The sequence below is a fragment of the Cajanus cajan genome, chromosome 3 (genome assembly GCF_000230855.2).
Source record: "Cajanus cajan strain Asha chromosome 3, NIPB_CcT2T_4, whole genome shotgun sequence".
Classification (NCBI taxonomy): Eukaryota; Viridiplantae; Streptophyta; class Magnoliopsida; order Fabales; family Fabaceae; genus Cajanus; species Cajanus cajan.
In genome coordinates, this window is record NC_138519.1 from 11525400 (window position 1) to 11546454 (window position 21055).

The 21055-nt window shown below is 30.2% G+C and overlaps 2 protein-coding genes across 2 annotated transcripts; both read left to right on the forward strand.

The window, feature by feature from the left end:
• The first annotated feature begins 6555 nt into the window (after positions 1-6555).
• LOC109799662 (putative sugar phosphate/phosphate translocator At3g11320) lies at positions 6556-10377 on the forward strand. Its single transcript, XM_020360266.3, has 4 exons — positions 6556-7186; positions 9216-9319; positions 9456-9684; positions 10020-10377. Exons 1-4 carry the CDS (start codon positions 6743-6745, stop codon positions 10170-10172), a joined length of 930 nt encoding a protein of 309 aa, XP_020215855.1. The 5' UTR covers positions 6556-6742; the 3' UTR covers positions 10173-10377.
• Positions 10378-15132: 4755 nt separating this feature from the next.
• On the forward strand, positions 15133-18984 carry LOC109799713 (mitochondrial uncoupling protein 1). The gene is made up of 9 exons (XM_020360328.3): positions 15133-15402; positions 16425-16643; positions 16743-16821; positions 16994-17127; positions 17223-17321; positions 17408-17512; positions 17864-17938; positions 18404-18490; positions 18610-18984. Exons 1-9 carry the CDS (start codon positions 15319-15321, stop codon positions 18643-18645), a joined length of 918 nt encoding a protein of 305 aa, XP_020215917.2. The 5' UTR covers positions 15133-15318; the 3' UTR covers positions 18646-18984.
• The last annotated feature ends 2071 nt before the right edge of the window (positions 18985-21055 follow it).

Here is a 21055-nt window from a genome sequence, read left to right on the forward strand (position 1 = left end):
ATTACGACGCTGCTAAAAATGCCATAATATAAGTTATTAAACAGCCACTTTAAAACTGTCATTTTCTACACATTTTTTTGTAGTGTTAGTTTCACATCAGGCGCTAACGTGTTCTAGAGACTAGTGTTCTCTGTCTTGAACCAAGCCCGACACAAGTTTTCCACGCCCGCGTAAATGGCATTTCCAGCTCCTTAACTCTTCAAATTCAACTTTAGCAAGTCTCAATCCCAAGTATCATCAACACCAACCTCTTTTACTCAATACCTACACAAAAATGAGGTGTATCAGGATATTGTTAGATGATTTTCAAGTTAGCTATATATGCACAAAAAATTGGATCAAAAGAGGACAAAGAATGTGCAAAGTTGAATGAAAGAGTTAACATTACTCAAGAATTTATTAAAAATTATGTGTATGTCACATGACACGCATCTTAAGGGTTAGAGCAGATCAGTCTAACATTTATTCAACTTTTAAGAAATATTATTGTAGATCTAAATAATGAGATGATATTAGATGCAATCTTAAAAAATACAAAAGGTGCAAGTGTAATTTACTCAATTGATTCTGTTGGGATAGGAATATGTGTACTTACGGTCTTCAACAGAAATTACTTATTACTTTCAAAGGTAGATATTTCATATCATTGTCATGATTAAAAAAATATATTTGGCATGTATCAAAGATAGATTAGGATATTTTCTTTTAAATTATTCAAAATATACTAAAATTCATTAATTGAGAAAATTATTAAATAATTATTATTCTGAAAATTAAATAACAATTCCATTTGGAAACAAAACCACTAGGGTATTTACAAAGTTTATCAAAATTAATTTGTAATTATTTAAGGTATATTATTCATATAATTTCATGTTATTATTTAATTATCTTAATTTAAATATTTTTTAAAAGTTCACATCTAATTTTTCAAACTTGTTTAACATATTTAATAATCACTAAATAAATAAATAGTCCTTACATTTAAATTACATCCGGATATAATTAGAAAACAGAAAATATTCCAAAAAAACAAAAGTTAACTTAAAAAATCTTAATGTAAATAGTTCCAATTTAAATAAATTAAGTAGTGACTAATCATCAATCACTTTATATAAAAAAATATGAGCAATATATTTAAATATTATATTTATATTTTTTTTTCAAAAATTTCATAAGAGCTAATAAATTTAATAAACTTTATTCATATTATTAGATTTATTAATATTTTATATACTTTTAATATTGCTCTTTAATTTATTTTCTTATTAAATTAATGAATGTGTCTTCATATAAAAGTATTTTTATAAATATAATAATTAGTTCAATATATATATATATATATATATATATATATATAATAAAGGATCTATTTATAGTATGAGTAAATCAACCTAAAGTTATTTCATTCAATAACTCGTATTCTATATTATATTTTAATAATTCAACCATTGAATTTAAAGTTCTTAATGTATAGATCAAATATGTAAATTTAAAAAAAAAAATTAAAAATCATTTGATACTTTGTTTCATTAATTCAAATTAATATATAAAATAATTTTATAATTATCCATTAATTTAAATTAATGAAACAAAGTATCAAATAATTTTTAAACTTTTTAAAAATTTACAAATTTGATCTATACATTAGAACTTTTAATTAAACAGTTAGATTAAAATTTGAATGTAAAACATGTGTTATTAAATAGAATAAATTTAGGTAGACTTATTCCTAGAATAATAAATCCCTCTCTCTCTTTCTCTCTCTCTCTCTCTCTCTCTATATATATATATATATAGATATATATATATATATATATAGATATATATATATATATATATATATATGTGTGTGTGTATATATATTAATTAGGATCAAATACAGAGATTAGAGAATTTACTGTCTAAAAAATATAGAGAATTTATTGTTTCATTAAGGAACTAATCAAAATCAAATAGAGAGAATTTATGGATTAGATCCTATCTCGAGGATAGAGTTACAATTGAAGATGTAATTTTTCTTAAAATAAACTAATTTAGTGGGAGAAACTTTTAATTACATATACAAAAGTTTAAATGTGATTTTATTTTTTGCAAAATAAGGAAATTTTGATTTTGGTCTTTTAATTTTTAAAATTTTTAATTTTTTAAAAACTTGTAAATACTAATTTTGGTTTTTATAAAATGAGAAAATTTTGAATTTGTGTAAAATATTTTTTGTAAAAATCCACTATGGTCCTTACATGTAACGACATAATAACAAGCAGTAGAAAAATAATTAAAAACTTAGACTTGTATAGATATAAATACGTAAATATGTATGCATACAAGGTAAAACGACTTTATAAATATATGCAATATAAATACAATAATTTAATAAAAGTAAACTATACAATATAAATGGTTGATTAAGTAATTTATACTATCAACTAACTATGCCAAAGTAGCACAAAATATTAACATAGCCAATCTCAATGTGACCGCCAAAATAGCTCCCACAAAATGTTATTCATATTATATTCTTATATCAAGTATAATCATCACAATTTATCCACATGAAAATGCACAAGGGTAAACTAGAGTTTAAAAAAATAACATATTTACAACACAAGGTATCCACAACATTAAAATATTATCACATCTTCACTGCATTTTCAACACTATCAACATATAACATCACAACATAACCAACATATATCATCATGAACAACTTAGTTTATTACAACATAGTATTAACTTGAACATCACTACATCAACAACTTAGATTGTTCATCACAACAATGAAATATATACAACATAACAACTACATGTGTTGCCACACATTTCAACTAGGAGATATTTTATAACACAAGGTGAGTAGTTTAAATGGATTGACTCTATCAAACCAACAACATAGAGTGATCTTTTTGGGCTTGCAAGATCAATAATAACTTGGATATCAATCCATAACACAACAACTTGGTTTCTTGCCATACTAACACTTGCCATTGTTTAAGCCGAGAGTTCTAGCTTGGCCATGCTTAGAGCCACTCCACTAGGGCTTGACGTCACCAAGTTAGAGATCTTCTAGTGCTTTTATGCTCAATGCCATTCAAACCACGTATAACACCATTCCAATTCGAGATGAGTCTCTTTCCTCATGCTTGATGCGTACTAATCTTGCATTCAACATGACAAGACAAAAGGCCTTATATTGAAATCACGCTCGACATAATGTGAGTTCTAGACCATTCTAGAACAAGAATCTGCCTCAAAGGACCTGAAACTCAAAAAATTCCAAGCATACAACACTACAATCAACTATATACATCACGACAACATATAAATGTGAAGTTAGCGAATAAATACATAAAAGGGAGGTTGAATATGTGTGTGTATAAAGGAAGGAATTTTAAAATTATTTTCGCAAGAAGACCTTTGTTCGTCCAAAAAATATGTTTTAGAACGTTTGACGAGTCTGCATAATCTGCTTAGCAAATGATAGTTATGTCTGAGAGTTTTATCAATTGCTTTAGGAAGATGTTTCTTAAAATAATAAGTTAAATATTCGAATCTTCCATTTAAAGATAGTTGTACTTTGAAAACAAGCAGTAGGAGAAACTTCTAGTTCAATGAATAAGCTAAACAAAGTTTGCGTCTGCATCTGAAAATTTGTTTCAATGAAAAATAAATGCTGGACAAAATTTTATAAACTGATTTGGCAGTTAAGTAAAATTTATGCCTGAAATGTAAATCAGTAGTGCAAACATTTTTATACTGGTTCACTCAACCTGAACTACGTCCAATCTCCTTCAATAGAAGAGTTTCACTAAGTATGCAATTAAGTACACAAGTATTATCGACCACTTCTGGCCCGTTGACTTCACTCATCAACGCTAGTATTTTCTTATCAACCTTTTTAGAGGCTAGCATTGAGTATTATCATCCACTCCTTGACTAGTATTCTTAAACCACTTCTGGTTCTCTAAGTATTCTCAACCACTCATGACCCATTGGCTTCACTCACCAACGCTAGTATTCTTAAATCACTTATGGTTCTCCAAGTATTCTCGATCACTCCTGGCCCGTTGGCTTCACTCACCAACACTAGTATTCTTAAACCACTTCTGATTCTCAAGTATTCTCGACTACTCCTAGCCCGCCAGCTTCACTCACTAGTGCTAGTATTCTTTCTTCAGCCACTTCTGACTCCTAGTGAGTATTATCGACCACCTCCTGGCCCGTTGGCTTCACTCACCAACGCTAGTATTCTCTTCTCGGCCACTTCTGGCTAGTAGTGAGTATTTTTTGACAAGCCCCTCTGAGCTTTACAAGTATTCTTTCCCTAACCTCTTCAAACTTTATAGATGAATAACATTTTTGGTTTGAGTGCATGGGTTACTCTCACAGAGAGGATATATTTCTATATTACACTCACCAAGGTATTCTACCATAGTTTTTCAGAGATAAACTACAATATTACATTGTACATTTGACTATGAACACTCATCTCTAATCTCTCGATCTCTTAGGCTAGATATTACATTCATGCTTTTGTTGAGAGCCCGGGGCAATGCCTCTAGTCATCCTGTTGCATCTCGCCAACCTTTTTCGGTTTGAGGTTATTGCATATTTATAGGCTTATAAGATTTTCCCGTTGCATATGCATGTTAAAACAGATATAGTCATTCATGACTCGTTTGATCTTCTCATTTAATGCTTAGAATCTTTGCATTAAATGTTGCTTCCAGTTCATAGACATTTCGTGATTTCTAAATCTGTAGTTTCTGACTTTCTCATGAACCTAGGAATTAGCTGCAGAGATGTTATCTTTATCAGAAAAGTAGGTGTCCTTTTTCTGACACATTCATGATTTGATGTTTTTGTGCTTACTTTTCTTCTTTCTTCTTCTTTTCGTCATTTGATAGCGTCGTAAGTCCTTTTATGGGTATAGACAATGTTTGATTCGTTCCTCGAATCTTGTTCCTTCGAAACCTTCCATGAGGTCTTCGTCTACTTCTGATAGTTCATGTGTGACTCAGGTTTCGAACTTCGTCTGCCTGTATGTTCTTAACACATTGATCTTTTTCTTTTATTTTAGGCAACTTATATGTGGACAATTTGCCAGTCTGTGCTATCCTTCGTCTGATTACTATTGTTGACTCATACTTGTTTGATGCTTGAAGCCTTGTTCTTTAACTGGCTTTTCGTCCGATTGGGAATTATGCTTGGTTTTGATACTCGATCAATTTCCTTCTGAAGTTTGAAGCGCTTAGCCTTTATCTTGGTTCTGGTATAGGGAATTCATATTGCCTGTACTTATATTTTTCTGAAATACTAGCACACTTGTTAGAAATAACAACATGTATTATATTTGTCTCATTCAAAACCATATTGAAAATTACTTTCGTCTTCGTCTAACTTAACAAAATGCACTCAAAATCAACATGCAACGACTAGAAATCAAATCACCATTTTCATTTTAACATGCTTCAAAACTCAAAATCCTAAACTTGGGTCATCCCACTTAAACTCATACATCTCAATAGATAATCATATCAAAGCCAACCACATTAATGCAACAACTTCACACAATTTCAAGAATCTCTAGCTTCCCTTGCCTCTTGATCAATTCGAAGACGAGGAAAGGGGAAAGGAGGGAAGCAACTCTGACAAAAACAAAAATGGGATTCAAGTCTCTAGTGACCTAAATCATCAACGTGACAACAAGAATTAAGCTTAGGGGAAGATCACCCTCAAGGAGAAGGGTTAGATACAAAAATTAATGGTTTCAAAGCTTCTCTCTCTAATTCCTCTCTATAGACTTTTGAAGACTTGAACTTATAAAACTAAATTTTAAATAAAAACTTTAAATACTTACCCCTCTAGGTCAACTAGACCTTTGTCTAGAGAAACTCTCAAGTAACACAAAATTCTAGAGGAATCACTTAATTCCAAAGTTTCTCAATACATAACAAATTACTAACACAACAACACATAAATCAAGAACAATAATCAACACTAAAATGTTATAATGTTTCTTTGATTTTCGTCTTGTAAAATCTAAAATCACTATTTTATCTCAAATGATGATTTTATGATAGATAAATAATATTTATTTTAAGAACCTATAAAAAATTTAGAAGTGTCATGTACTAACATAATATAACTAATAACAATTATGGGAAACACATGAAATCACTACTCAACCTCTTAATAAATAAATAAACATTTAATAATGATTCCACAATAACATGAATTAAAATCAATCATTCAAAATTTTGGAGAAATAAAAAAAAATATTTATCGAAACAAAAATCAAAACTAATTAATAAGAACTAAAACCATAATAAATCTAAAAAAAATCGAAAACTATCTTTGACAAAAAAAAAAAATGAAATAGAAACTATTAAGAGAAGCTTTTCAAATTTGAAAAATGAAATTACTATAATAGAATGTAATACAAGACATGGCATCTGTTTTATTGTTTAAAAAAGTTTGATGAGACCGATCTTTGATAACGTAACAGCCCCCTTAAACCTTGGGAAAACGCTTAGCCACACCAAATGGCAAGTCCAGTGTCAATTCCCAAGCTCAGAAAACGAGAGCGGACCCACCAAATCCCCCCTCTCTATGAATCATCCCATTTTCTGCATGCATTCTGCACCTTCCAACAATCACCTCTCTCCTCCTTCTTACCAACACGTTACACTCTCTCTCCTTCAAAAACCAAAACGCAATTTCCACTGAACCACCACCACCGATGACGACGAAGCACAGTATCCCGTGGTCAACGATCGGCGTGGTGATTGCGTGGTACACTTCCAACATCGGCGTCCTCCTTCTCAACAAGTACTTGCTCTCCAACTACGGCTTCAGCTTCCCCGTCTTCCTCACCACGTGTCACATGATGCTCTGCTCCGTTTTCAGCTACGTCATCTCCGTCACCGGCGTCGTTCCTCTCCAGACCCTGCGCTCCAGGAACCAGTTCGCCAAGGTCGTCGCGCTCAGCGTCGTTTTCTGCTTCTCCGTCGTCTGCGGGAACGTCTCGCTTAGGTACATTCCTGTCTCCTTTAACCAGGCCATCGGCGCCACCACCCCCTTCTTCACCGCCCTTTTCGCTTACGCCGTCACCGCCAAGAGGGAGGCCTGGCTCACTTACGCCACGCTTTTGCCTGTTGTTACGGGTGTCATAATTGCCAGTGGGGTAAGTAAATAGCTTCCATCTTCAATCGTTTTAGATGATCAAATTTTGGGGTGTGTTGCATCGCTTTAAATTGGAATGGAATCAAGTGAAGTTTTCTACACTTGTTTTTTTTTTTTTTTTTTTTTTTAATAATCATTTTATTTTATTGGTACCAAATATCACCCATGAATGATATCCTTTGAAAATTTGGCTAGCTACTTTTATTATAATCTCTCTTTCTAATCACAATTTTTCTATCCACTTAACAAGATTGATCGTAGACACTATTTGAATCAATGACTTGTTAATATATATGCCTAAATTATATATTTCTTTTTCTTAGCTTCTGTTTGGTTCTTTAGTGTTGGATTTGGAAGTCAACAAATGTTGTATCAATTTTGTAGTAAAGAATGTTGCCTCGTTGTTAATTAACTGCGTGGACCAACTAGTATGGGATACTGCATGTTAATTAGTGGTTTTGAGTTTGAATTTGAGTATGCAGATGCAATAAATACTTAGATAGAGAATTTTGTTATTTTGAAGAAAAAAATGCTTTTGGAAATTTGATAGTTGTTATAGACAAAGGGCGTGATTGCCTATTAGGAAAGGCTTCAGTCTCTTGAGTTGAACATGCCTATGCTTGGATAAAATTACTAGAAGACAAGGGAATGAGGAGATTTAAGTTGGTCCCATCTCTCAAAATTCTTTTGGAAAAGTGACACATTTTTCACTTTGCTTTACGCATACGAGCAAATGGAAAATGAATTCTTATCCTCTATTTTTTTTTTCTACAATTTGTGCCAAACTTCCAAAAACTATTAAAAATTTGCTGGTAGCATTTGAATTGTCAGTACATGTACGTTATGATGTGAACTTCATTCTTGCCATTTATTTTGTTGATAAGTTTAGATACTTTCAGTAAATTGATGGCTTTGTCAGAACCGAGCTTATTTCAATTTTCTTTTTTTTTTTTGAACGGCAAATGTTAATTGTTAGTGGGAAGATTTGAACCCACACCCTCTTAGTCACTCAACCCTATATCCCTCTCTCCAAACCACTTGGACCACCCTTATCACTCCTTATTTCAATTATTTTGTCTATGAATTTATGTGCATAACCACTGTGATCAAAATGAGAAACTTCTGAACATTCCCTGGGGGTCATATAGAGATAGTCCAAGGCATCAGACACGGATATAGAAAGTGGGAGGGAAAGTTAAGATATCAAACACATTGCTGGTAATGTTGGGTAAAGGAGATTGGCTTAAAATTAAACTGTGTTTGGGATCAGGAAAGATGTTAGGCCCTGTTTGTCTTGCAATCAAAAAATTTCCACCCTGTGCACACATACCAACGTAAAGTTTATGTTTGAAATTAATTTGAACACATTATTTTAACATTTACCAGATTAAAATCAGCACCATTAATCGGAGATTACCTTTTATGTTCTTAATTTATTATGAGTCTATTTACGAGTCATCTACTCATTTTTTTTTATAAAAGTGTATTCATTTAGTGGACAACAAATACTATAAGTCATATTCATTGATTGAAAACATTATTCTTTAACTTTTGAGTAATGTAATTAAATATAATTACCGCCAATACTATTTAATTCTATGAGTGTTTTTGGAATAAAATTTCAAATTATGTATTATTAATTACAACTAACTATTTTAACTAATTTTATTGGTATTGATGAATTATATATTTATATATATAAGAAGGGAGTTAGTATTAAACTATAAAACGAAGGGGCACCTGGCACAGAAGGGTGAAAATTCTAGTTGCAATTTCTTGAAAATTCAAGGGAATGCAAGCTTAATAATACCTTCAACTCATTTTTTGTATAGGAACAACATGGTTTAATTTATGAGTGACAGTCCTTTATCCGTCTTTCCTACGTCAATTTCTTTAAGCCACCTATTTTCTTTTCAGTTTTTAATCTTAACTATTCTAATATTCTAAAAACCATCCTATCATTACTTGTTTTAATCTCTCCAAGAATCAATTTGTTTTGTCCCAACCTCAATGTGGCACTTATCCTGCAGGGTGAGCCAAGTTTTCATCTGTTTGGATTTGTAATCTGTGTTTCATCGACTGCTGCCAGAGCATTTAAATCAGTGCTTCAAGATATTTTGTTGTCTTCAGAGGGGTAATGAATCTGACTGCTTTGTCCTTGTTGTAGCAACATGATTGAAATAAAGAATTATAGTTTCTGAATGGCACTAAGTGCTACCGTACTCTACTTCACTTATAAACCAGCATAAAATAACTTCGATGTTGTTCAGGGAAAAGTTGAATTCTATGAACCTGCTGCTTTATATGGCACCTATAGCTATGATGGTCTTACTTCCTGCAACATTGTTGATGGAGGGAAACGTGATTCGAATCACAACAGATCTTGCAAGAAAGGATATCAGAATTTTTTGGTATCTGCTTCTCAGTTCTTCTCTTGCATATTTTGTGAACCTGACTAATTTTTTGGTGACCAAACATACAAGTGCACTTACCCTTCAGGTATGTCCTAATACCATAGAACCAATTCTTGTTTGATAAGGCATACCATATGGAAATAACTTGACAGAATAAGGACTCATTTTAACAAATTTTCTTCATTTCACATACTAATTTCTAAGCGGAGCAAAATTAAATGAAGCTAACAACACTTGTTGAACATTCTTCTTTAAGATGATCCATTGAATGACATAATGATTCTACCATCCAGGGAATAGTAGATATTCTCTTGGTAGTTGAATGAACCACTAATTTAACTTCCATTTTTCTTGGTATTTGGAAATGAACCACTAGATATATTTGATACAATGTGAATCTGAATGGCTAAATCTTTCCAGGTTTTAGGAAATGCAAAGGGGGCAGTGGCTGTGGTGGTCTCAATTTTGATATTCAAAAACCCCATTTCAATGATAGGAATGCTTGGCTATGCACTCACTGTTGTTGGAGTTATATTGTACAGTGAAACCAAAAAGAGGTATAGCAGAAATTAGAAAAATTATTAACTAGAATACCAATCAAGGTAGAGTGTGATTTACCACGAGCGAGAGGACCAACAAGCTATTCATATAAAATTATGAGCTTGCAGCAACCACTTTGTTACACGTGAATAGTGAACACGAATATTTTTTCCCCACCTATTTCATTCATTGCAATTTGCAAGCGTTGTGGAGGTAGTCACACTTTCATTCTCATTCACTTATTCAGTCATTTTTAATTTGCTTTGCTGTTCCTTCAATCACTGCAACTTCTTTTTCATAGCATTTAAAAAGGAACTCCAATAATTTAGCGAGATGACCTGCCACGTACATGACAATGCAAGTTTTGTATTTATATTTATCCTTTTTAAATTTTAGGAAAATGCGAACTAGTAGTATATTGGATAAAGTTTGTTAATGTACTTCATCGTAATTTTTAATAAAAAAAATATTTATTAATTCTTTAACCGATATTTATTTTTATAAGATCTCACTTGTTTAATACCAATCACGAAATAGGTAAAAAGCTTGCACAGAACCTTGTCATTCGAAATTTGGACACGGCAGTTTTCAGTTTCAACGCCATTAGAACATGTCGCAGAGTTATTTGTCAAAATCCATGTATTCATAGAACATCGTCATTTTCCAAAAGCATAAAAGATTATCTTCTCAAACAATCATATACATCTAGTCAGCAAATACAGGTGAGCAAAAGGTGTTACACTTTTTTTTCTTCTGTTTTTTTTTTTTTTTTTTTTTAAAAGAGTTGTTACAATTTTGTAAAAGTTGATGAAAAAAAAAAACTGGCTGAAAGCTGAAAAGTTAATTGGCAGTTAAATATTGATCGTTGGTAATTGAAAGCTGTTAAGTTAGTTTATTGAACTATAAGATTTTATTTTTCATCTCTCTGAAAATTAAAACAAACTAAGAACGAGGAAATAAAACTCTAGCTATATCAGCGAACAAAGTTTGACGCAGAGGAGGAAGCCAAGAGTCAAAGATGATAACCAAAGTTGATTCCTAACAACAAACTAAGTCAACTAATCAGCACACCCATTATCTTCACGAAGGCTGAAATGTAGGGATGGCAACGGGCAGGTCGGGTACGGGTTTCATAATACCCGTCCCCGTCCCTGCGAGTCAAACCCATCCCCATTCCCATACCCGTACCCGTCGGGTATGGAATTTTTATCCACATCCCCGTCCCCGTCGGGTATCGGGTATACCTGTATCCGTACCCGTCAATTTTTTTATTTTTTATTTTTCGTAAAAAAAATAATATTTTTAAATTATTTTTTTATTATATTATAATTATAATTAGGTTATTTTTCTATCTTATATTATAATAAATAATCACACATAAAAAAATATTAAAATTCTTTAATATAATTAAATTGAAAGTGTATTAAATTAAAAATGGAAACGGGGACGGGTACGGGTACAGGACGAGTAAGTACATACCCGAACTCGTACCCGTACCCGATTTAATATATCGGGTTTTACCCGTACCCGTCCCCGTACCCGGTCAAACCGGGTATTCCCTGTCAAAGTCGGGACGGGTTCGGGTATTACCCGCGGGTACGGGTATATTTGTCATCTCTACTGAAATGTGATATTGAGTTATAAGAGTTTGGTAAAATATATGTTGAAATAGCTTAAAAATACAAAACAATAGAAATGAATATGTATATATAATATTTTATATGAATATTAATTTATTTTATTGATAAAAATATATATTGGGTATTTAAAATTTAAGTTTTTAATTAATTTTAAATTAGTGCAATTTTTATTATAGATTAATTATTTTAATTATATTTTTAGTTTTAATTATTATAACTTTTTTAGATAATATATTTTTTATAATCATATTATTAGTACAAAATATTTATTAATTTCATTAATATTTTTTTTTATATTGTGTATTCTACTAGTCTTATATTGAGTCTTAAAATATTTTCAAACAAGTTTTAAAATGAAATAAAACATCCAATTAAGTAAAAATCATTCTTTCATTATTTTAATTAAAAGAATTGAGACATCTCGTAATTCTAATAGTTACATAAATAGAATATTAAATAGTTGTGGATGATTATTCAAAAGAGGATGATAAATTATCTTTTTTAACATTTAAGAGATATAATAATCTAGTTAAAAGTGAAAACAAGAAATGGTTACATATTATGATATCTACTTTATGATACATATAGATTGGTGTAATAGATAGAATATCTTGAAGCATAATGTTAAAAATAATAAATTAAATAAATATAAATAGTGTAATGGTGAAAATATATAGTTTAATATAAAAATAAAAAAATATAATAAACTTATTATATATCATTATTAGTATCTTGAAGTTTAGTACTGAAATAATAAAATAAATATTGAAAGGGTTTAATGAATATGAGTTGTCAAGAAAAAAAAAAATTTTACATTGTCAGTAAATTAAAAATTATTTTTAATAATTTTTAAGATAGTTATTATTAGAGTCAATAAACTTCATACATGTTAATTTGTGATTAATTTATAATGCAAAAGAAAAAATTTTACATTAACAATGTATATTTTTTTCTTGTAAATAGTTTACTTTACATTAACAATGTATTTTTTTTTCCCTCATATTGTAAATAGTTTAATGGTTGCTTAAAATAAACTTTAAAATATATATTCGTTTTAAAAAAATAACAAAATAAAACAAAATCCTATTATTTATAAGTGGAAGATGAGAAAATAAAATAAAATTATACATTATATAAAAATGATAAAAAGGAAAATAAATAAATATTTAAAGGATAAAAAAGAGTATTCATATTAATTATAAAAGAGTGTATCTCATTTGGTGTCCACATTTTCTTTACCTATTTTAAGCTCATAATTGTTAAAGAAATTGTCATGAATATAAAATCAACTAAAACTATCATAAAAATTTATACTAATTATAAAAAAGATATCTCATTTTCTGTACACATTTTCTTTACCTATTTTAACACTATAACTACTAAAGAAACTGTCAAAAATATAAAAACTACTAGAATTATATAACAAATTATTATTTCCTTTATCTTTCACAGAGCTAAGTAATGATTTTTTTCATTATTGCTATTATATATAAAGTGGACAATAATTTTTTTTTTCGTCCTTGGAGTATCTATCACCGATAACAGTGACTAATCTCCTCGCTACGTTGGAGGCACCTCAAAGGGTAGGATAGCTGGCCCCAAGATTTAACGCGGCTACATACACAAGGCAAGATTTGAATCTCTGACCTTACTTATTTATCAAGTCTTTCTTCTTCTTCTTTTAATTTTTCTTCTTTTTGTCTCTAGATTGTCTATTCTAAAGAGTCCACATAAGAAATGTGAGGAGAAATTTTATTTTTTTTAATAAAGAAATATAACACCTTCTCCTTATGTCAAAATAAAGTAATTAATATCTTCAATTATAATTTTCTGTTTAAGCTAACAATTGAATTCAGTTTCAATTACAATTTTATACTCAAACTAAAATTTGAATTCATATTCAAATTAGTTAAAGAATACAAGTGTGAATCCTTAAAATAAGATTTTAATATATGCTTAGAATTTTGTAAATAATTAATGTATTGAATTGTTATTTTAGTATTTATAATATACATGTTAAACATTTATTTTATATAACAAAAAATTATATAAAATAAATATCCTATTTAAATTTTATAATAAATATATGCATTATATTTTAAATTTATAAAAAAAATAATTTATATTTTTATACTTTTTAATTATTGATAATTTATAAAATATTTAAATTTAATTTATAAATAACATGAATATGAAAAATTAAAATGGATAAAAAGAAAAAATTTATTAAAAAAATATTTTCATTATTTTTTAAAATATTATTGGTAAAGAAAATTTTCTAAACTCTCATATAAAATAATTAATTTCATTTATACATAGAGAGGGAGAGTGAAATGATTAATACATATTTTAAAGTAAAAGTGTACACAATATTTACACTAAATATATATATATATATATATATATATATATATATATATATATATATATATATATATCGGGAATGCTAATATACTTCTACCTATTTTTTTAGTAGGAGTATGTTAGCAACCTACACTAAAATTTTAGGGGACAAAAAAATTATTCATTTATTTTGATTTTGTTAATTTGTATAAAGGATATTATAGTAATTTAATTTAATTTTAAATAAAAATAAAATATTTTTTTTCTCTTATTAACTTCATTCTCTAAGTCATTCATCTCTCCTATTAAATTCATTCTCCAACTCATTTTTCTTTCCTATTAAATTATTTTTCTAACATATTTATATCTCTCTTATTAAATTCTTTCTTTAACTCATTTCTCTCTCATCTCTCATGATGTCTCTCCCATTTCTCTCTAAACAAATAAAAATTAATTAATAGAAAAAAATAAATGAATTGGAGAATGAAATTAATAAGAAAGAGAGAAAATATTTTATTTTTATTTAAAATTGAATTAAATTACTATAATATTCTTTGTACGAATTAACTAAATCAAAATAAATGAATGATTTTTTTGTCCTAAAATTTTGGTGTAGGTTGCTAATATACTCCCACTAAAAAATAGGTGGGAGTATATTAGCATTCTCATATATATATATATATATATATATATTGCCATATATATTTTTTGTAACAAAGGAAAATTAAAAGGTTTATCATATTGTTTAATCACAAATTTAATATGTATAATAAATTAATCAATTTTATAATAAGTACTTTAAAATTATATTTATGTATTTTTAATTAATTATTCCAAACAAATAATACGTAGAAATTAAACTCAAAGGAAAGTTTGCTATAAAAGAAACAAATTGAAATATATAGATTTTATTTATATTATGATGGATGATCTTATCAAAATTCCAACTCATCCCTGACTCAGCCTCCTGAGTTGTATTGCGAAACATAAACACTAAACATTTTGCGACATGCGCGCATTTTATTGTCCCAAGTGGACGGTGCCAGAAATACTGCATTTTGGAACACAATAAATGTTAATTCAGAAACCAAACACCAAAATCCAAAACACACTTCCAAATTCCAGACACAAACTGAGCTTGAGCCTTTCAAAAAGGGATCAAATTTGCACACGCAACCTTTGATTCCTTTCCCACCATGGTGGCAGATTCTAAGTCCAAATCCGACCTCTCCTTCTCCAAAACCTTTGCCAGCAGTGCTTTCTCTGCATGTTTCGCTGAGGTAATCTATCTGGGTCTTCTTCTTTTTCATTTTTCCTTTCTGGGGATTCTCTCTTTTTTCATGATCTTACGAAAGACCCATCTTTTATGTTGATCTGATTTCCCCTCTCACTTTGCTGCCTTTCATTGTTCTCAGTGTCTTTTCCTTTGTTGTGTAACATTAACAAACCGTGGTTGGTGCTAGTGTACTAATTTAAGACACAAAGCCGATCCGGTGCTCCTATGTTTGATTTCTGCAGTGTTAAAATAATGTATACAAAAGTCATGTTCTGGAAATGTTCTGTAAACACAAATTAGTATTTGATCATCAGCTTTTGGATATTGCATGTATTATGTCTATAGACAAAAAAAGAGTACTAACTTGGATGATCAAGTCAATGTTTTTGTGGGAATCAGAGTTCAGTTGAATGTGTCTGAGTATGGTCTAACTTAGTTTAGTGATATATAATTTTCGAATGGGTAATGGTTTTCAATTTTCAATTTGTGTCTACCAGTATTTGGGTGATATAGTTTGCTAGCATTGTTTTGGATTTTGTAAAATTGGTTTTCGGTTAAGAGTGAGTTTGAAGTGATTTGTTTTCGAAATTTTCATCTCAGAATAAGTTTGTGTTATTAACTCAATGCTGAGTTTGTGTTTTGGTGAGAATCTCGTTAGACATCACCAAATGTGGATTTAGATGTCTCCCTCCACTGCTGAGCCGAACACAGGATCAGTCTTTGTTAGATGTATAGGAATCTTTTGCTTATGTGATATGATTTTGTTTTTTTGTCTAAAAAGAGCTTATAAAATAAGTGATCTTCGTAAAATTCAGAGATGGGCTGAACAAACAAAAAAATAACTTCTTTCTTTGCCTGAGTTTATCTCCTTCTGTTAATACTTAATAATAGTCTTTGTTAGTCAATGGTGGTCACAGTGGATTTTGACTGCTTTGACATGATGAAATGTATGCATTGCATGCTGTTTGTTTTTCAAGGATCAACATTTGATGACTTGTATATGCCCTGACAAAATGTTCGAAATAGGTATGTACTATTCCTTTGGACACTGCCAAAGTTAGGCTTCAACTTCAAAAACAAGCTGTAGCTGGTGATGTAGTCTCCTTACCTAAATATAAGGGTATGCTGGGAACAGTGGCAACCATTGCTAGAGAAGAAGGTCTTTCAGCTCTCTGGAAGGGCATTGTGCCAGGGTTACATCGTCAATGTTTGTATGGAGGTTTAAGAATTGGGTTATATGAGCCAGTGAGTTTTGAATCTTGTTGCTGAATATAGTTCATTTGTTTTAGTTTATATATACTGTTTGATTGTTATCTTATGTTGTACATCACGTGTTGTTAACAGGTTAAGACTTTCTATGTGGGAAAGGACCATGTTGGAGATGTTCCATTGTCGAAGAAAATTCTTGCTGCATTTACAACTGGTAAAGCCCAATGCTGGAAATATTGGGAATAATTTGTATATTTGTTATTATATGAATTTATTTTCTAATCTATGAATATTTACTTTTTCTTGGTAGGAACTTGTGTTATTCCTATCTAAATACTCATCGCAATTACTCAATTATGAACTCCTTCAATTTGTATTGTCAACAGGTGCTGTGGCAATTGCAGTGGCAAATCCAACTGATCTGGTCAAAGTTAGACTTCAGGCAGAAGGGAAATTACCACCTGGTGTTCCCAGACGCTACTCTGGATCTTTAAATGCTTATTCAACAATTGTGAGACAGGTATGTGCAACCCAATATAGTTTATTGAAGAGAAAAATGTATTTGGTTCATTTTCGTTGTGATTATTTTTATTCTAACCTACATCTAACACACAGGAAGGAGTTCGGGCTCTTTGGACTGGGCTTGGCCCCAATATAGCAAGAAATGCTATCATCAATGCTGCTGAATTAGCCAGCTATGATCAAGTGAAGCAGGTAATTTAAAAGTGTCTTGAGGCCTAGCAGTGTGGATCAAACTTTTCTCCTTTATATTTTGCAAATAATTATGTTGTTTTATGCAGACTATTTTGAAAATTCCAGGATTCACTGACAATGTTGTTACTCATCTCCTTGCTGGTCTTGGGGCAGGGTTTTTTGCTGTCTGTATTGGCTCCCCAGTTGATGTGGTAATGTTTTAGCATTTACTAAAGAATAACCATTGTTGATTTGACTTTTTTATTTTTTATTGCCTCACTGTTTTATATATAGTGTGTTAATAGTTGTTTCAATTTGAAATGAATTTTGCACTTGATATTCCCTGTTCCACCACGACGAATTTAAGAATCCCAGGATGATTAGAAATTGGTAGAATTAGTATACTTTTAAAGCTTATTAAGAATTTGTTGACATATGATCTTGTTTAGGTCCATTGCGGTGGATGTGTGTAATTTCTTACGCCATTTTTATTTGGTTGCCAGTTGATAAAGTGAGCTTTCCACTAATTTTGTTGTTCTATCTTCATTCTGGTGTATATGCAGGTTAAATCGAGAATGATGGGAGATTCTAGTTACAAGAGCACTCTTGATTGTTTTATCAAAACATTAAAGAATGATGTAAGTTACTTTCCACTGTTACCGTTTTGTTCTCGTAAGATCATATACCATCATTTTGCTTTAGCCACAAGTTACAATCATTAAGTGCGTGGATTCTGTCATTTCATAGCTATCGTGAATAAAATTCTTTGCAGCATTTGATCACATCTAAGTAATTGTAAGCAGTGGGTATAATCCGCAAAAGTGGCCGGCTGAACAAACCTACTTTTGTCACTTCTAGTTATTTGACATATATTTATACATTTTCATTTCTTACCCCACCTTATATGCACCCAAATCAAATTGACTTGCTTCATTATAGGGTGTAACATAATCTTCCTTCTTTTTTTTTTTTTTTTTTTTTTTTTTTTTTTTTTTTTCCTATCTTTTCCTTTTCTTTTGCGTCATTATATTTGTCTGTGTAAGGACGTATATACACCTATACCGAAACTGATTTGTTAATGTTTTATATGTTTTTTTTTTCAGGGACCCTTTGCTTTTTATAAAGGGTTCCTCCCAAACTTTGGACGGCTGGGATCTTGGAATGTGATCATGTTTCTAACCTTAGAACAGGTATAATTTGAACACACTGCAGCATGTATTCTTTTCTTGCCTGCACTCCCAAAAACTCATTTAACTTCTAATTGTTGAATTTGTGGTTACTTGCTCACTTGTATTTTTTTTTATGACAGACTAAAAAGTTCGTCAAAAGTTTAGAGTCGTCCTGAGTTCTGTTTTCTTGAGATTTTTTAAGGGGATTGGTTGCAACTGCAAATGTAGCGGAACTTGTGGGAAATAAAGGTCCCTATCTCTCTTCATTCTACTAACCTGGATGGAGTCAAACACCTTTTTAGGGAGAAGAAAATGAAAGTAAACCGAGAATGTTATTCAAATATACTAGCTTTTAGCAATTGCCAAATCTTCTGTAGGATTGAATGCTGTTTCCATGCAATTCTCTTCAAATTTTATATGAACCGAGCTTGGACATGCGATTCTTTTCAAATTTAGAGGGATTCATGCCTCAAACCAATCATTATAAATTTAAACACACCTTTGCCCTTGATCAAGACCAAATGTGTTATAATGGTGGCTATTGTAGTTGTATCAAAGTTCACACAATTGGTGCATGAACTTTTGTTGATTGTTTGCAAGACAAAAACTTAATTAAAATTTGTTTGGCTAATGGAAATTGGTTAGTGTCTTTGAATAAACTTCTTTATAAATAATTATAAGAGAATACATGAAGGAAAAATGAAACCAAACCAAAATTAGTTTATGCATAAACTAATTTTTAGAGATTTTTTCATACTAATTTTTAAATTTTGCATAAGTTAATTTTAACTAATGAAAAAATAATTTCATTCTTCTTTAATATTTTTTCTTCTATAAACGTTTGAAAAAGTTTATCTAAACATGCTCATTTTGAAAACATGCCATTTGAAAATGAATATAATTTCTACTCTCAACTACAAGTGGTCAATAACAAGTGTACGGGGAACAAGCATGACTAAATGTTTGTGAATACTCTATCACATTTACATATTAGAAAAAACATCATATTCGTAATTGTTATCTGTCATTGTTTCATGAATGTTGGCCAGAATAGTTACTTTTAAATCAATCCTTGGCTCTTCTTTAAAAACGATTCCACATAAACAAGTAATGTCTCAAAAACAGGATTGATATTGATAATATTTTTATTTTTATTATTATAAATTAGGAAAAAAATATTATTTTATAATGAATATTGTATAAATAGTGATTATTGTCATTTAGAAATATTACACGCAGCATTCCAAATCAGGTATAAACCTTTATAAAGCTGTGTTTTCATTCTGTTGCCGTTAGCAATCTTTAAACTGTATTGTGTGCAAGCGGATAAGTAATATATTTTCTTGAATCTTCAAACAAAGACCACAAGTCCAACTTAAAATTACATATTAACAAGGTACAAATACGAAAAAATGAGAAAGAATATTTCTAATTTAATTTTGAAATTTATATCATGATTACCATAAATTGTACCACTCATTAAAATATCAACTTTGAAAATTGAAACCTTATTTATTTTGTGCGTGCTTACCGTAATATTTTTACATCACCATTTAATCAATGATAAATTTGTTAACTTTTATCATAATTATATTAAAAATCATATTAACGATTTTTAATTGATTAATAATATAAAAAATTTATAGTGATGGAGCTTAATAATTAAATTCTTTCTTCTACTCAGTAGAATGATTGATATGGTAATAATTTCCAAAGGAGTTAATGTATCTGTTACCAAAACTCTGTTGGCTGCCTTTACAACTGAATTGCGGAGCCACCAGGAGGATCAGTAAAGAAGTTTTGATCTTTCACACTTTTGTACAAGTTATTCATACACCCAAGAGAAAAGTTTCCATCCAAGAGCTTTCGAATTAATAGATTCAACTGGCATAGTGAGAAAGTTGAATAGAAAATCAACAAAATCTCCCTCAACTTTGCTGTATCGTTTTCTTCGATTTTCTCACTGTTATACACGAGGTTTATACAGGAATTGTAACTTATCCAACCTTGATTCTCTGTTCTAAGTATTGGTGAGAAAGTGCATACTTACTTAGATTCTCCATTTCCTACGAATACATCCCTGAGAGGAGATTTGGAGGTTCCATAACTCCAAAATCTATTTGAAGAAAAAAGGTACAAGCACAACATTCATCAAATACCGAATTTTCATGGACTTAGAATCATCTGAAGTGTCCAATATACGTTGAAAGACTGAGTGAAGAATCAAATGTTTGAGAATGAGATTTTAACCATTTTATAGTTTGTCGTCCTCATGCCTGTAATTTATTATATCTTTAATCACTCATAGAATAGGCAGCCCTCAACTTTTTCTACAATTTTCTTTAGCACTTGTTTAGCAGATCTTTCACATGCACAAACTTACTATCCATTTAAGGGACCAACCTCTTTCAAAAGATGTTTTCATAAACACGAATTCAAAATTCAAATCTCTAATTATATACAAGGGACAAAATTATTTGTCAATTTTGAATATGCCATTCCATTCCTAGTGGGTTATTATTGGTGTTGGTTAGCTTAGAATATTGGAAACTGGAAACTGGAAAGATAGGAAGGAAATTAGGGATA

Coding starts and splice junctions, on each gene's coding strand:
- LOC109799713 (XM_020360328.3), top strand. CDS start 15,319: ATGGTGGCAGATTCTAAGTCCAAATCCGACCTCTCCTTCTCCAAAACC. Junction 17,128..17,222: donor ATTCAACAATTGTGAGACAG/GTATGTGCAACC, acceptor TCTAACACACAG/GAAGGAGTTCGGGCTCTTTG. Junction 17,939..18,403: donor TCAAAACATTAAAGAATGAT/GTAAGTTACTTT, acceptor TTTTTTTTTCAG/GGACCCTTTGCTTTTTATAA.
- LOC109799662 (XM_020360266.3), top strand. CDS start 6,743: ATGACGACGAAGCACAGTATCCCGTGGTCAACGATCGGCGTGGTGATT. Junction 7,187..9,215: donor GTGTCATAATTGCCAGTGGG/GTAAGTAAATAG, acceptor CTTATCCTGCAG/GGTGAGCCAAGTTTTCATCT. Junction 9,320..9,455: donor ATTTTGTTGTCTTCAGAGGG/GTAATGAATCTG, acceptor GATGTTGTTCAG/GGAAAAGTTGAATTCTATGA.